At 41.4% G+C, this 17,415-nt stretch overlaps 1 protein-coding gene across 1 annotated transcript in view; it reads right to left on the reverse strand.

Moving 5' to 3' along the window:
• Nucleotides 1-17,415, reverse strand: part of megf10 (multiple EGF-like-domains 10) — a 172,118-nt gene that overhangs the window by 84,380 nt on the left and 70,323 nt on the right. Inside the window, exons 6-7 of the mRNA XM_089126385.1 lie at nt 1,124-1,370; nt 833-953 (exon numbers count right to left, since the gene is read on the reverse strand). Of these exons, the coding sequence (XP_088982511.1) occupies nt 833-953; nt 1,124-1,370 (368 nt within the window). The remainder of the gene's footprint in view (nt 1-832; nt 954-1,123; nt 1,371-17,415) is intronic.

A 17,415-nucleotide genomic window follows, 5' to 3' on the forward strand; every position in this document is an offset into this window, starting at 1 on the left:
TAACAAACACAAAGCAGTGATACAGAACATAGAAATATTTAACAGCCTTTAAAAATGCTTTACAAGGCATGAATAGTCCTCACTTTAGATGAGCTCACGAACATAGTCAACTGACCACTACTAAATGTTTTATAACTACCCAAATTAACCCCGAATTACAGCATTGATACATGTTAATAAAGCATTTATTAACACACTAAGTAACCATCACTATATGTCTGAATGTATGAACATGTATGAATGTACATTTAAATAGTTTATTAATCATTTACTTACATGCTCTAAGTAATCTTACAAACCATCTGACAACTCTCAAATAACTGGTTCATAAAAAATGCAATTCTTCATTTAGAAATGATAAATTGATCATTAATAAAGGATGAAAATACAATTAGTTAACAAATTATAGATATGCTTTTAAATCAAGAAGAAAACATTTATAGCTGTATTTATAAACGGCTTATTAATGTCTATTAATGCTTTATGAATGATGAATTAATGGTTTACTCATACTTAACTAATTATCATTAGCGTGTAGTTATTATAAAGTGTTACCGAATTATCGAGCTAGCCATTTGGTTTCAGTTTCTATCGGCTCTTAAACAGAGACCCGCAAATGGGAGCGTTGGTCTTAAAGGGTTAAGAGAATAGGGATAAACCTTTTAGACCATGCGCTGTGTGCGCCAGCCATTTTTCCCGTCATTAAACTAGTAAAAGTGGATTCGGACTTGCTCTAAGTGCACTTGCGCTTACATCCTTATAATAGGCCTGAATCACAAATATTTGTCTTTACTTCTAGATATCAGTTAATATTGAGTGTTGCAGGTCGTACCATCCAGCCGGCCGGGCAGGAACACTCTCCGGTCACATGATGACACACGCCACCGTTCTGACAGGGGCAGCGCTCCCCGCACTGCCGACCATGCTTCCCTGGAGGGCACAAGTCCTCGCAGCTGCACACACACAACAAACACATTTACATTCATGCATTCGGCAGATGCTTTTATCCAAGTTCTTGCATTCCTTGGGATTCGAACCCATGAGCTTGGTGTTGCTAGCGCCACAATCATCCGTCTGTGCTACAGTAGTACAAACTCGTGACGGCTGTCGCAGGTGAACTCACAATGCTCCAGTGTATCCTGGGCTGCACACACACTCTCCTGTGATGTGGTGGCATGTGGCGTTGTTCTGGCAGAGGCACTTCTGCTGGCAGCCGTTGCCGTAGGTGTGGCGCTCACAGAGGTCCTCGCAGCGCCAGCCGCGGTGTCCCGGCGCACAGAGGCAGGCTCCGCTGATGGGGTTACACAGCGCCTCGTTCTGGCACTGACAGCGGCTCCGGCAGTGCGGACCCCAGTGCTCGCCATCACATGCTGCACACACACACACACACACAGAGCTGCACTTCTGACTCAGAAAACACCTACACATGTGGAAAATATAGCATCGGCCAGCAGAGATTTGATCAATAATATGTGATATGTGCAGTCGCTGAAGGAAAAAACTGCAGCATAGTTGTCTGAGGGAAGTTCAACATCAGCCTTGGGTTGTGTGTGAATGAAATGCAGCATCAGAGCTGCTTTAGTGTCTGTGTGTGATCTCAGCACACGACACAACGCTGTCTTTACACTGTAACAGCAGCTGTTTGCATAAAGAAAGAGGACAAGCACTGTGACAAGACATCAGTGTTAAGTAAATGTGTTCATTTTAATAAGCAGTTCATCTGTCAAGTAATGCAAATCATTAGTGTGACAGTAGTTGTTTCTCTGAGTCAATCATGCAGATTTTGTAGTCATCTATTTGATAAAATCTTAAAGCTAATGCAGTGTATGACACCAATACACAGCCACTCGCGTAGCTACGGGTGGGCCTGGATGGGCCTGGGCCCACCCACCTGTCAGTCAGGCCCATCCAGTCAGTGGCCTCACAATGTAGCTGAAGCAGGGAATTCTGTTGCGATTGTCACAATACTTGACAAAAAATAAAAATAATAAAAATAATTATAATAATAAAATAAATCTTAATGTTTCTTGATTCTTGTTTGGTTGTCATGGTGATGACAAAATGCCCGCGCAGTCAGATTGCAAACAGCCCATCCCCCCTTCACAACGACGTACACATTTCACAGAGGGAGACTGAAGTTTAGCTAAGAAGAAGTAACGTTATGTTAAACTAAAATGAAACAGAGCAACTTACTAAAGTTTGTGTCAAAAAGACCACGGCCGCTGCAGGAGGAAAATAATGCAGATGTTCAGGAGCCTCAGCCATCAGTCTCGAGTAGTAAGGAGCTGGACAGCTCTGCTGCTAGAGATTGCGTTAATTCAGCAATCTCTCCCTCACCAGCAGCGCTCCATTCTACCTCACCTACATGCCAGTGTACAGGTACATACAGCCATGTCTTAGGATAAGTAATAGGCCTATATACAAATGTGCAATAATTAACACGAATGAATCATGATTTACTATATCAGCGTTATGTACGTTAATTTTTTCAGACTCGGCTAAGCCTAGGGCCAGCGCTAGTCATCACACGTAAGCCAATCTACGTATAGTTGCCGAGTTAATGTTGTTTATTTAACGTGGTTTATGTGGCCGCTGAGCCAGACTATGACCAAGCATTGTTTTTACACACTGTCCTGCTGATTTTATGATGGTGTTGTTTTGCATCTGTCAGATGCGCACGTGTGTGTAGTGTGGGAGGGGTCGCGCAGTGAAACTGCTGTTCTTATCGTTATGTTCTTACTACTGCTAATGATGATGACATACATGCTTGTGCTCTGATTAAACTGTGGTGTATTCAAGCAGGTTTAGTTGTGTTGGCCTATTTTGATCACAGATGCATTTAGGCTGTGCCCACCTGATTTTCTCTGGGCCCACCTACATTATGATTCCTGGCTACGCTAGTGTACACAGCACAAAATCATATATTTCACATACTGTATATCACATATCAACAAGAATGTCTTCACTGAATTTGAATCTAGAAATTTAAAAACGCGGAAATACAGTGTTATTGAATTAACAAAATTAAATACATTTTTAACTAATAACGGTTGTGGCGAGCAGGACAAGGCCGAGGACCGTGAGAGAGCATCGCGAGGCCGGTGGCGTGATTACTGATGATAAGTCAAGTCAAGTCACCTTTATTTATATAGCGCTTTTTAAAATAAAGATCAAAGCAGCTTCACAGTGATAACATGAAAATAATTCAACACAGATCACTAATATTGTTGAATATTAAATGTCCCCAACTATGCAAGCCAAAAGCCAAGGCAACAGTGGCAAGGAACCAAAACTCCATCAGGTGACAGAATGGAGAAAAAAACCTTGGGAGAAACCAGGCTCAGTCGGGGGCCAGTCCTCCTCTGGCCAACGAAGGAACAGTGTGATTCGGGTAGCATTACAAGTCAAATTGGATCAGAACATTAAGAGTATTTGTCCATTTCCATCTCTTAGGGAGTTGAAGTAATCACGCCAGTATGGAGACGAGTTGTTGAGGATGGTTGTCGTGCCGATGAGGCAGGCACTTAAGAATTACTAATTACTGAGGATATTACTGATGATTAATCATGCCACCGGCCTCGCACCACTCTCTCACGGCCCCGGGCCTCGTCCTGCTCGCCACAAAGATATTAATAACTAATACCGACTATAAATGTATTTGTATAATTTACAGGCCGCATGAGGTACATAAGCTGTCAAACAGTTCATCCAACTTTCATTTTTATTATCCAAGCTAACAGGAAATATTTTCAGAATGTTCTACAAGGTTCTCTCGAAGTTATGAACAATTGAATTTCCTGTAATGTTAATAGAACGTTTGTTCAGAGTTATCTGGTTTTTAATAGTGTTCTTTAAATTTTAGCATAAAAACTTTACTTATACATTGTTCATGGAATGTTTTTAAATGGTTTCATTGGACATATGTCTAATGCTATGTTTCAGAACATTCAAAAGTAACATTTACATAATGCTAGCAAAACATATTATTAAAACATCTGAGGTTACGTATGTAACCCTGGTTCCCTGAGAGGGAACGAGAGCTGCGTTGGCTAACCCGATGGGAACGCTCTGCGTGATTGCATCGTGAAGCCTCTGTACAATCAGTCCAATGAGAGAGTAGGACGTCATGTGACGTCATAGACCAGGAAACTATAAAGCACCCTTGAAATCAGACCGCGACAGCTTCTGAGGCAAGGCCTGAAGCAAGTCGATCAGGGCATGCAGGAAGTATGGCAGGCGAACGCATCTCTCGTTCCCTCTCAGGGAACCAAGGTTGCGTAACCTGAGACATTCCCTTTCAAGGGAACTTCGAGCTGCGTTGGCTAACGCGATGGGAACCCCATACCCACTACGTCATGCTGAGAAATGCCCGTTCTGTGTGAAGTCCTTGCACAGACTAAGACATTAACTGGGGCCTAAGGAGTATAACCCGGTCTAGGGTATAGAAATGCTTTCACCATACCCAGTGCAGATTCCAGGTATAAAGGAGCAACCGACAGGGCATGCAAATCTCCTAATCTCAGATAAATGAAACAGCAAGGAGAAATGTTTTCAAAGTGAGGAATTTTTCTGAAACCTCTTCAATGGGCTCAAAGGGAGCCAAAGCCAGATCCTCAAGTACAATGGCCAAATCCCAAGCCGGTGCTCTGAATGCAGTGCAGGTCTCAACCTCATGTACCTCCGAGAAAAACTAGTAATTAGTCGATCTCTCCCGATAGAAGTACTATCTCCCAGAGAGGTGTAGTAGGCCGATATAGCCGCCACGTAAACCTTTAAGGTAGAAGGAGATAATCCAGCAGAGAAACGGTCTTGCAAGAAATCAAGAACTGTACCAACAGGGCAATTAACAGGATCTTGGTGACGTTCACCACACCAGATGGAGAATAATTTCCCTTTCAATGCATATAGTTTCTCTCATGGAAGGAGCTCTGGATTGGAGAATGGTCTCAACGACCTCAGTCGAGAGACCGGATTCTATGAGCCGGGCCCCCTCAGAGGCCAAGCCACAGTATCCAAACTCCAAATGAGGGTGAACTCCCGGGAGCAAAGATATCGGGAAATGCGTACCGGTGTAGTGTTAACCACACCTAACACATCACATCCAGTCCAAGCAGAGCTATATACATATATATAATTCTGTGGCCACCAGCGGGATCAACCGAACTGGCAGCACTGCGACCCTCCTCAGAGAGTCGCTCCTCACACTCATTCCATACCCACCAGGGCTGCCTAATAAAAATGTTTTCATTATTTATGATGGCTGGTGGGTAACGTCGGGGTTAATAACGATGACACCGACTCGGGAGAGAGAAAGCTCGCAAGGGTCTCTTTAACCCGAGGCACTGAAATACCATAATACTTAATACCCAAACATTGCTATAATTAGACATCTGGAGATTAAACACATAAAATACAAACCCCGACGACGAGGCTGAGATACAGAGTTTTCTTGTTTTAAGATAAATTTAATCTAAAAAATCTCCTTTTAAAAGCTCCTCTTTATTCAGCAGAGATGAGCTGACTTATTTATTTATTCATTGAAAACTCAAACATCTGCCTTTCTCTTAACATTTTTTTTGTTTTGTACTCTTTCTTTTTAAACAAAACACTAACGATACCAATTCCTCGGAACTGGAAATCGCCTACCCTGAAATACGAGTCGTCTCTGTGCCTCGGCAACAGAGAGACCCACGTGGGGAACGCGAACCGAACCGTCCTCCTCGGAGAACGCCCGGCGTGAGCGGAGCGTCCTCGCGGAAAGCTTCTCGCAATGCCCACAGTCAGCTCCCTCGAGAACTGACTGCTGACCATGCTCCACTCCCAAACATTGCAACAAATAGCTGATGTTTGTCCCCACCCGTGATGTAACGAGGGCAGGGAACCACACACCGTCTATAATCTTGCTTGCTTGCCATAAATATAGATAGTGATATATATTGGGCTTTGACAAACAACAATAAATAGACAAGGACAGAGTACAGAGATCGCTTGCTGAAGGCAACAGAAGCTGTCGCATGACGTCCTACTCTTCGACTGATTGTACTCTGTCGACTGAGGCTTCACGACGCAATCACGCAGAGCGTTCCCATCGCGTTAGCCAACGCAGCTTGAAGTTCTCTTGAAAGGGAACAGGATGTGGTGTTCTGGCAGGTTATTCCAGGAAAAGTCGTAGTGTCACAGACGTTTTACTAGGCTGCTTGGATAGCTGGGCATAAAATCTATAACACTGCTTAAAATGAAAATCTCTTTTGGTCTCATGAAAGAGTGGTGGCAGAGTCTGTAACGCGTGTTCCCTTTCGAAAGAGAACTCGCACTGCATCAATGACGCTTTGGGGAATGCCTCCAAGTGAACCGGTGTCTGAAAGTTATTACTGTAGTCTGTTAGTAATTACTCACCCTCTGTTGTTCCAACACCGTAAGACTTCCGTTCATTTTTGGAACACAAATTAAGATATTTTTAAAGAAATCTGAGAGCTGGATCACTCCTCCATAGGCTTCTAAGAGATCAAAACTTGCCGGCCCAGAAAAGTTATTAAAGACATACTAGACATAATAGACATACCAAGCAACGAGAATAATTTTTGTTCGAAAAAACAAACAAACAAAAATTACGACTTTATTCAACTATTAATTTTCTTTTGCATGTGCCTGTGTGAGTTCATGTAGTGTAACAGCACGTTTTGTGCTGTACACCACCATGTAGGCTCACGCATGACACACATGACCAACGTTGGCCAATAGTGAGCCTACCCTTGATAAACTTATGGTTGAGCCACTGTAGTCACTTGGACTATTTTAATAACTTTAAATTAACTATCTTTAATACATTTTCTGGGCCGGTAACTTTGTCACCCTCAGAAAGTGACTCTTTTCGGACCTCCTGGCCATTTTCTCTTAAACAAACCTCTTCCATGGAAGCTGTTGGTTCCAGGCCACTGAGCAGTCTTCATTGTATCGGAGGCGTCTTTGAGGCTTATAGCTCTTTGAGGCAGTGGGGGTAGGGAATACTGTCACTGACCGAAAGGGGGAGTGTTCGGCATTTCAGTGAAACTGACAATTCTGACATTTTCTGTCACAGCCATAATTGGTATGCACTCCCCTCAGCATGTTGGCGTTGGTATATCGTTCTCCATAGCGGCATCGACGCAGTGCGAGTTCCCTTTCGAAAGGGAACGTCTCGGGTTACGACTGTAACCAATGCTTCCTGAGAACATGGAACGAGACACTGCATCTAGGTGACCCTTTTATACTTCCGGGTCACACTATATATACTTATACTTCATAGGCTGTCGCCAGTCAATACAATTGCCATGATTGGATATGCACCAGACACCGGTTCCCGCGGAGGCGTTCTCCAAAGCTACAGTCGTAACCTGAGATGTTTTAATATGCTGTCAGAAATGTCTAACGCATCTGAACAGAAGCAGGATTGAAACAAATTCCTTCAATGGATATATAAAATTAACAACTCCCAAACAAAAAACACCCTGAATGTGGCCAATCATAAACCAGCTAAAAAATCCAAATGACATCACTCTGTATGATGATTAGACTGACGGTTTCAATTCCATCATTAAAGAGGTTATATGCAGCTTTTTCCCCAAAATAAACGTAACAATACCCTTTTTATTTTACCATTTATGACTAAAACATCTCCTGATGAGCATAGTGACACCTTGTCCGCTCACAGTGGGTGCACCTATAAGCCTGTATCCTATTTTTCCTATTTTCTGTCGGGTCGGACTTTTCCCGTGCTGTCTGCGGATGTGACGTCAAGCGCGTTCATGTTAAACGTTTCAGATCACTCTGCCACCACCGCTAGTCAGCAAGTAGCCAGGCATTGTTTGAGATAAAGTGTTCTGCTTGCGACACTCGCAAGCAGAACACTTTATCTCAAACAATGTTCTTACCTCTGTAAACATAATGTTGACCTCCTTGCAGCAGATGACTAGTGAAGTGTGCACGTAAAAGCGCGCGTTGCGAGAGCGAGCAGAAAGGAAGAGCAGTTCTGTTTTTTGGCCACAGGTGTCAGTCACGAGTTTAAATTTCAGGAAACGCATGTAGCCTCTTTAAACACTGAGAAATGACAGCCACACCATCATCTGCAGTCCGGCGACCCTCTCGCTCCAGCCACAGCATTATAACAATATGTGGCAGGAGGTTCATAATCAAACAGCTGTGTATTAATACTTAGAGAAACAAACACACAATCCACTGCAAATGAACCAACTCATATACACAAGAACAACATGTGATGATCTAATGAGCTTCCACTGTTCACACAACCTGAACTCACTGACGGAACACTTAAGAGACTGATGACCATGTGTTTGCTGAGTTCGTTTTTAAGCATGACAAAGCTGTGCATTTCTGGAAATAGGAATGAATAATCTGACTCATGCATGATTGGCTTTTGCAAATGTGTCAAGACAAGTACAATGTTATTTTAGAATAAGAGATGCTAGTCATTTGAGAATGACAACAACATTGAGTCTCTTTTTCTAGGATCTTCTTTTTCTTAATGAAAAGTTGCATTAGGCTCATTTGAGTTTGTTTGTACACACATTGTGTCAGGTGTATGATGGTATATATTATCAGGGATCCACAAAGTACAGGACTTGTGTACTTCATACATCACTGCTCTGAAAGCAGAAAGCTATGAACTCACTTTTAAGATTTTATTTATCCACAGGCCGGGAAAAATCCCTGCTAATTCCAGGCTTTCCATGAACCCTGTGTTATTCTGAGGGTAACCGAGACATACTTTTAAAGGGATACTCCACTTTTTTGGGGAAATAGGCTTATTTTACAACTCCCCCAGAGTTAAACTGTTGAGTTTTACTGTTTTTGAATCCATTCAGCTGATTTTCTGATATTAAGAAGAATATCAGTAACCAGACAGTTTCTGGTCTCATTGACTTCCATAGTATATTTTTTTCCTACTATGGAAGTCAATGGGACCAGAAACTGTCTGGTTACTGATATTCTTCTAAATATAAAAAAAATCGTCTGAATGGATTCAAAAACGGTAAAACTCAACAGTTTAACTCTGGGGGAGTTGTAAAATGAGCTTGTTTCCAAAAAAAAGTGGAGTATCCCTTTAACTTTTACTGTGATCAGAGTTTAGGTGTCCCAGATTACCCTAATTCACCCAGCTTGAGTTCAAATCTGACTTTCACATGAAAATATTAGTGTTTTATCTTCTATATGTCAGGCTTGTGATGTCTTCCACACAACCTCATTGAAACCTCCATACTGTTCCTTCAGGCAAATCTTCCTAGAGTGCTTTAGTGAACCATGACCCAGTTCAACATCAGGCTTGTCCACATTGACTCTATTGAGTCTATTCAGCATCCTCTCATCCATTACAAACTCACGCTGCATACCAGTCAAATGTCCAAGAGATATTCCTATCATTTGCTCAAATGGAAAAACTTCAATGCATGAACTGAACGTGTCACAATATCACAAACACTATCAAAAACCCTTTTGTGTCAAAGCTTCAATCAAAAGGTGTTTCAACCATGCATCCAGGAGACCAGCACTGCTTTAGCTAACTGACAATGAGTAAATAAGAACATTGCAATCTAGATCTGGAAGCATGAAACTGTGTGTCTCTCGCACGGACTCACTTCACAACACCGATCACTGAGACGCTCAAACCACTGCAGAGATATACTCTAATGCAGCAGTTAAACACAGCACAACTCGCCCAGTGAAACACAGCACAACACCACAAGTGAAACATAGCACAACACCACCAGTGAAACACAGCAAAACACCACTACTGAAACACAGCACAACACCACCAATGAAACACAGCACAACACCACCAGTGTCGCTTCTGTCGGCTTCATCAGAGAAACCCAAGCCACCGCAGGAAGCTTGCGATTCGATCCATTCAGTATCGATTCATATGGATATACAGTATATATGTATTATGATGACGTAAATAAAAAAATCATTTGTAGTATTTTAAAGAAGTGAAAGTTTAATGACATTTGAAAGCATTTGAATGATCTCCATTAGTGTTTACCTATTACAGTTTTTTCGATTGCTAAACGGCAGTGAGCACAACTGGAGCTGAATGTGCAAAACTCTAACTACAGTCTGCACCAACAGTCACCTGCGCTAAACAGTTCACATCAACTGCAAAACTCATTCCAAGCAACACAACTCTACATGGCTCAAAACAGGCTCAAAGCAGTCAAACATATGCATAACCCTCAATGAGATAACACACACTGTCATTTAGAACACACTGAGAGTATAAACAATAGAATCAAACACCAATACAGAAAATACAAACTTTTCTTCTTTACAGTTTGAACAATTTTAGTGACTTCATACAAAGTAATATTTTCTTCAAAGAAAAGAGTGACATTCTTTCATATGATTTATTTACATTTTTAGAACATTACAATTCTTTACAGTTTTTGCCCATTGCTTGAACACTATAGACCCATGCTTAGACTAAAGTAACACAACTTGAAGCTTTTGTTACCATGCCTCAAACACATGTACCCATACTTTAAACAAAAGCGTTGCTTTGCACTCTAGTTGCAATTCTGCAACACACTTACTCCTTTATGCAACACACTTGGTTCTTCATACTACACTCTATTTCATACATAAGACACTTTGTTCAAAAGAGAAATCTCAGGGTGCCATTTGGAAAACACTTGTATTCAAAATACAAAACACATTGGGTTATTACAACCACTCAAATACACATCCGAAGGCACTTTATTGCAAAACTGAACACCAATCAGCCAACTACAAAAAGCCCTCAGTTTAGCCATTTGAAGAACTTTGCAAGCATGGATAGAGGGAGGGAGAGCAAGAGGAAGAGGAGGAGGAGGAGGAGGAGGTCAAGGTCGAAGAGGACATGCACGGACTCTGATGATATATTGTAAGAGCAACTTTGGTGGACAATGTAATCAACCATGGCCTGACGATGAGGGAGGCTGGGCAGAGAGTCCAGCCACATTTACAGTAAGCCGCTTCACAATGACATCTATAACATTCCGACTAGAAAACAGATATGTCTTCACCTCTCTACCTTCTACTCCACTCAGATGGTATTTACAGCACTGTAGTGTATATCACATCAATGACTAGAAGACCTTTTGGGAGAGGACGCCAACGCCTGTTCACACAACAAAAGGAACTCGCCATTGTGGACCTAGTGAGGGCAGACAATGCCATCCGTCTCCACCAGAAAATACTCGCAGACAGAATAGTGTTCAACAACATAAACCATGTGAGGATCACCATCAGATGCATCTTGGGGAAACACAGCATCACCATGAAGCAGCTCTACAGAGTCCCATTTGAGAAGAACAGTGACAGGGTCAAAGGACTTATATATGGATAAGTGTAACTGTCCTTTACATGTACAATACAGTATTGGTGAAATCCAGTACCAGCTGAATATGTACCATATCAGGACCACATGGATCCATTTGGAGAGCTACACAGGTACCTCTGTGATGGGGTGAGGGTTCGTTTAGGGTATGTGTAGCACTATAGTGCAGTAATAGATGCTATAGTGCATACAATAGCCAACATATACTCACATTTCTAGATGCTCTCCATAATGTATGTAAAATATATATAGTGTTTTTTTATTATTACAGTTTTTGCCTATTGCTTGAACACATTTTGCAAAATTTCGCTCATTGTGCCAAAACTCTACACACAAGTAAACATGACACAACACTGGAAAATATACCATTGACATCTGTGTCAAATTGAAACTCTACGATCAAAACCTAACATTCCTTTGTCAAAATGTAACTCTGATGACAAAATGACACATACTTGCACCATATGCTAACACTTTAAGATCAGAGGGAACACACTAGTCTACTTTATATAAAACACTGCAGTCTTTGATTTTGACTGTTTATTCAGAAGGCATATTTTCAGGAGGAACATTTTCAAACAACCAAAAAAGCAAACAGGCCTTCTCAATATTGTACATTGCAGCACTGTACATTGCAGTAAGATAAATTCAGATAAAGCAAAAAATATATATATAATACAGTAATACTGTAATAGAAAAAAACACTATATATATTACAGTATACATACATTATGGAGAGCATCTAGAAATGTGAGTATATGTTGGTTGTTGCATGCAGTATAGAGCATATTGCTGCACTATAGTAACACCCATACAGAACCCTCACCCCATCACAGGTACCTGTGAAGCTCTCCAAATGGATCCATGTGGTCCTGATATGGTGCATATTCAGCTGGTACTGGATTTCACCATTACTGCATTGTACATGTAAACGACAGTTACACTTACCCATATATATTCAGCTCGAAGTCCTTTGACCCTGTCACTGTTCCTCTCAAATGGGGCTCTGTAGAGCTGCTTCATGGTGATGCTGTGTTTTCCCAAGATGCGTCTGATGTTGGTGATCCTTACATGGTTTATGTTGTTGAACACTGTTCTGTCAGCAAGTATTTTCTGGTGGAGACGGATGGCATTGTCTGCCCTCACTAGGTCCACAATGGTGAGTTCCTTCTGTTGTGTGAACAGGCGTTGGCGTCCTCTCCCAAAAGGTCTTCTAGTCATTGATGTGATATACACTATAGTGCTGTAAATACCATCTGAGTGGAGTAGAAGGTAGAAAGGTGAAGACATACCTGTTTTCTAGTCGGAATGTTCTTATTATAGATGTCACTGTGAAGCGCCTTATGTAAATGTGGCTGGACTCTCTGCCCAGCCTCCCTCATCGTCAGGCCATGGTTGTTTACGTGGTCCACCAAAGTTGCTCTTACAGTATATCATCAGAGTCCGTGCATGGCCTCTTTGACCTTGACCTCCTCCTCCTCCTCTTCCTCTTGCCCTCCCTCCCTCTATCCATGCTTGCAAAGTTCTTCAAATGGCTAAACTGAGGGCTTTTTGTAGCTGGCTGATTGGTGTTCAGTTTTGCAATTAAGTGCCTTCGGATGTGTATTTGAGTGGTTGCAATAACCCAATGTGTTTTGTATTTTGAATACATGTGTTTTCCAAATGGCACCCTGAGATTTCATTTTTGAACAAAGTGTCTTATGTATGAAATAGAGTGTAGTATGAAGGACCAAGTGTGTTGCATAAAGGAGTAAGTGTGTTGGAGAATTGCAACTAGAGTGCAAAGCAACGCTTTTGTTTAAAGTATGGGTACATGTGTTTGAGGCATGGTAAAAAAAGCTTCAAGTTGTGTTACTTTAGTCTAAGCATGGTTCTATAGTGTTCAAGCAATGGGCAAAAACTGTATATATATATATATATATATTTTTTATTTTTTATTTATTTTTTTTTTGCTTTATCTGAATTTATCTTACTGCAATGAACAGTGCTATGTACAATATTGAGTAGGCCTGTTTGCTTTTTTGGTTGTTTGAAAATGTGCCTCCTGAAAATATGCCTTCTGAATAAACAGTCAAAATCAAAGACGGCAGTGTTTTATATAAAGTAGACTAGTGTGTTCCCTCTGATCTGAAAGTGTTAGCATAAGGTGCAAGTATGTGTCATTTTGTTATCAGAGTTACATTTTGACAAAGGAATGTTAGGTTTTGATCGTAGAGTTTCAATTTGACACAGATGCGAATGGTATATTTCCCAGTGTTGTGTCACGTTTACTTGTGTGTAGAGTTTTGGCACAATGAGCGAAATTTTGCAAAATGTGTTATAGCAATGGGCAAAAACTGTAAGGTAAATGAAAATTAGCAGTTTGCTTCAATAGTCTGTAGTAATTTACAGAATTACAGTAATGAGAAAAAAAAGGTAGAAACTAAAAGTACACACTGTAATTTGAACAAATAATTGAGGGACTAATCCTGCCTCTTGCATCAGGCCACAGGCTAGAAATTTATTCTGTTTTGAATGTATGGTTCACGGTTTTGACAGTAGTGTGTTAGCATTTGAACAAAGTGCTGTAAATCCACAGTGTTGTGCAGGTTGTGCTTAAAGTCATGGAATGGAAATGGAAATTATTTTATTTGAAACAGGGACAATGCACATTAAACATTACAGTTTTTTTCGATTGCTAAACCACAGTGGAGCACAACTGGAGCTACATGTGCAAAACTCTAACTACAGTCTGCACAGCAGCAGTTCATGTGGACCAAACTCTAGATCGCTTTTCATTGCTTGAACACAGTTTTCAAAACTCTACACACTTATCCCATGACTTTAACCACAACCTGCACAACACTGTGGATTTACAGCACTTTGTTCAAATGCTAACACACTGCTGTCAAAACTGTGAACCACTCATTCAAAACAGAAAAAATTTCAGCCTTGTGCCTTTCACACACTGCTGATTTTCAAACAATTTCAGCTGAAAGGATGAAAACTTGTGGCCTAATGCTTGAGATAGGCAGGGTTACAGTATTACAGTATGTACTTTAGTTTCTACCTTTTTTTCTCATTAATTCTGTAAATTACTACAGACTATTGAAGCAAACTGCTAATTTTCAATTGTTATGTTCTAAAAATGTAAAAATATCAAATGAAAGAATGTCACTGTTTTCTTTGAAGAAAATATTACTTTGTATGAAGTGTGAAATTGTTGAAACTGCAAAGATGAAAAGTTTGGATTTTCTGCATTGGTGTTTGATGCTACTGTTTTTCCTCTCAGTGTGTTCTGAGTGACAGTGTGTGTTATCTCAGTGAGGGTTGTGCATAGTGTTGTGCACACTGAGCCTGTTTTGAGCCGTGTGTTAAGAGTTGGTAATGCAGACTGTAGTTAGAGTTTTGCACATTTAGCTCCAGTCGTGCTCACTGTCGTTTAGCAATCGAAAAAAAACTGTAAACTTGTTAAAACAAGAGAATATGTCTTGGGCCAGGTTGTAGCAACATTTGCTAATTTCCACCTGTAGTCCCTGGGCAGGTATAACAAATTTAAAATTAAAATTGCACATGATTATGAAAAGAGTGATACAAATACAGGTAGCAATACAGAAACAGGGAGACCATCAGCCAAATTTACTCTTGGTTTCACCCCTCTCCAACAAACACATAAATGGATACATAATGGGATAAGTGTGTAGAGTTTTGAAAACTGTGTTCAAGCAATGAAAAACAAACTAGAGTTTGGTCCACATGAACTGCTGCTGTGCAGACTGTAGTTAGAGTTTTGCACATGTAGCCCCAGTTGTGCTCACTGTTGTTTAGCAATCGAAAAAAACTGTAACAAGCATATCTGATATTTCTAGCTATGTGAATATTTATTAACTAATGTTCTGTTAAGCACTTTATAATGTTTGTTATTGATTTATTCGTGAAAGTTATTATAAAGTTGCTTTTTTTAATCCTAATAAAGGATTTGAGGCAAATAACATCTATTTGGAGAATGTTGGTTCATTGTGCCACCCCGGCCTACATCTGACATCACATGAGCTTAGCCCTGAGGTAATTTCCTGTGATTCTGGCCAACCACTGTCTTCTCTTTGTTTTGCTCTTTGCTCTTGAAGAAAGGCCTTTTTTCCTTCAGCCTCAATTCAGGGCAGTGTTTTGTTCCTGTTTTGTGGCCCGGAAAGGCCAGATACAATGAGTCTTCAGAGTGAATTAAAGTCATCTCACAGCTGACTGCAACCATGCTGCCAAATCCCTCTTCAAGTGTCACTGCAATAAAACCCAGCAGTGGTTAACTGATCCAGGTCCTGAGGGACACTGGGACCCAGACACAACAAGAAGAGTTGAAGCTCAGGACTGCTGATGGTCTGTCTGCACATGACAACATGCCCAGGTCATTCTCCAGCAAACATGGGTGCATCTCAATCAGCTCCCTAGTTCTGGAGTCAGCACACTGATCAGGGAATCTCAGTCTCAATCAGCTCCCTAGTTGAGGAGTCAGCACTGATCAGGGAATCTCAGTCTAAATCAGTTCCCTAATTAAGCAGACCCGTGACCTTCTAAAGAAACAAGCTGAGCTGAGAGACCGGCGTTTAGCTCTTGAAACATCACGCGCTGATGCAAACGAATCAGTGATTAGTAACCCGCTGACGCTGACCACATCTACTCTGTGCGTTTCTCAGCATTGGTCCCGAGCATCCAGGTCACGATCAGCCATGGTTTCATTCTCTCCGGCTCCAACACACCACCACGAAGCTTGGGTGGTTCCGCGGAAGCCGCGAGCCAGGACAAGAATCTTTTCGTCGCCTCCGGTTTTCGAGATCTCCACCCGGAACCGCCTCTCCCCTCTTCGTGGAACGGAACGTAATGCTGTGATCATCGGCGATTCCACCGTCCGGCACGTCCACGCTACGTTAGGCAAAAGTAAGGTGCACAGTCATTGCTTTCCTGGTGGCTCGTGTTCTCGATATCACTGCGCGGGTAACTGAGATTTTGAATGGTGAAAAGCGTGTCGGAGCTGTTATGCTGCACGCGGGATCTAACGACACTAGGTTCCGACAGACGGAGGTTCTGAAGAAAGACTTCACGAGCCTTATCGATACAGTACGCACCACATCGCCTGAAACATCGATTATAGTGTCTGGACCACTTCCTACGTACCGACTAGGGCATGAAAAGTTCAGGAGATTATTTGCGCTAAATTAATGGTTATCATCATGGTGCACTGAGCAGAAACTGCTCTTTGTAAATAATTGAAATCTGTTTTGGGAGCGACCGAGGCTGTTCCGTGCTGATGGCTTACATCCAAGTAGAATCGGGGCAGATCTTCTGTCGGATAACATCACCAAATACTAGTTACAGTTTTTCTTAATTGCTTAAACACTATAACCAGGCTTTTGAACTAAAATTTCAAAACCATAATGCCATTTATCAAAAAGCACACCCATTTCCCTAAACTATAAACACTATTCCCTGTTTTGACACATGAATCAGAATTGTTGAACAATCACTGCAAAACTCTACACACAAATCCCTTAATTTCTCATTGCCTAGACCATGTGGTCATTTAGAAAGCACTAGCATTCAATATTGTTCACTCAAGTCAGCATAGTTTCAGCTCACTTAGCACACAATTACCCAGATGAAAACACTGAGAGTCACAATTTAACACACATCAATCAGAACTTTCAAGGTGCCTAAAAGTGCCAGAGTCAGTTCATCTGAGTTTTGGAACAATGGATCCACAAAGAAATGAAGGAAGAGGACGTGGAGGGAGCGGAAGAGGATATGGTGAAGGAGGAGGAAGAGGAGAAAGAAGAGGAAGAGGAGGACGTGGTGAAGGAGGAGGAAGAGGATATGGTGAAGGAGGAGGAAGAAGAGGAAGAGGAGGATGTGATGAAGGAGGAGGAAGAGGATATGGTGAAGGAGGAGGAAGAAGAGGAAGAGGAGGACGTGGTGAAGGAGGATTGGCTTGACCCAGACCAAAGGCAGGAGGCTGAGGTGGAATAATCTTTTTTTTTTTTTTTTTTGTGGTACTGTGTAGTACATGAATGAATAAA

This window comes from Pimephales promelas, chromosome 23 (assembly GCF_988280905.1).
Source record: "Pimephales promelas chromosome 23, fPimPro1.hap1.1, whole genome shotgun sequence".
NCBI lineage: Eukaryota > Metazoa > Chordata > Actinopteri > Cypriniformes > Leuciscidae > Pimephales > Pimephales promelas.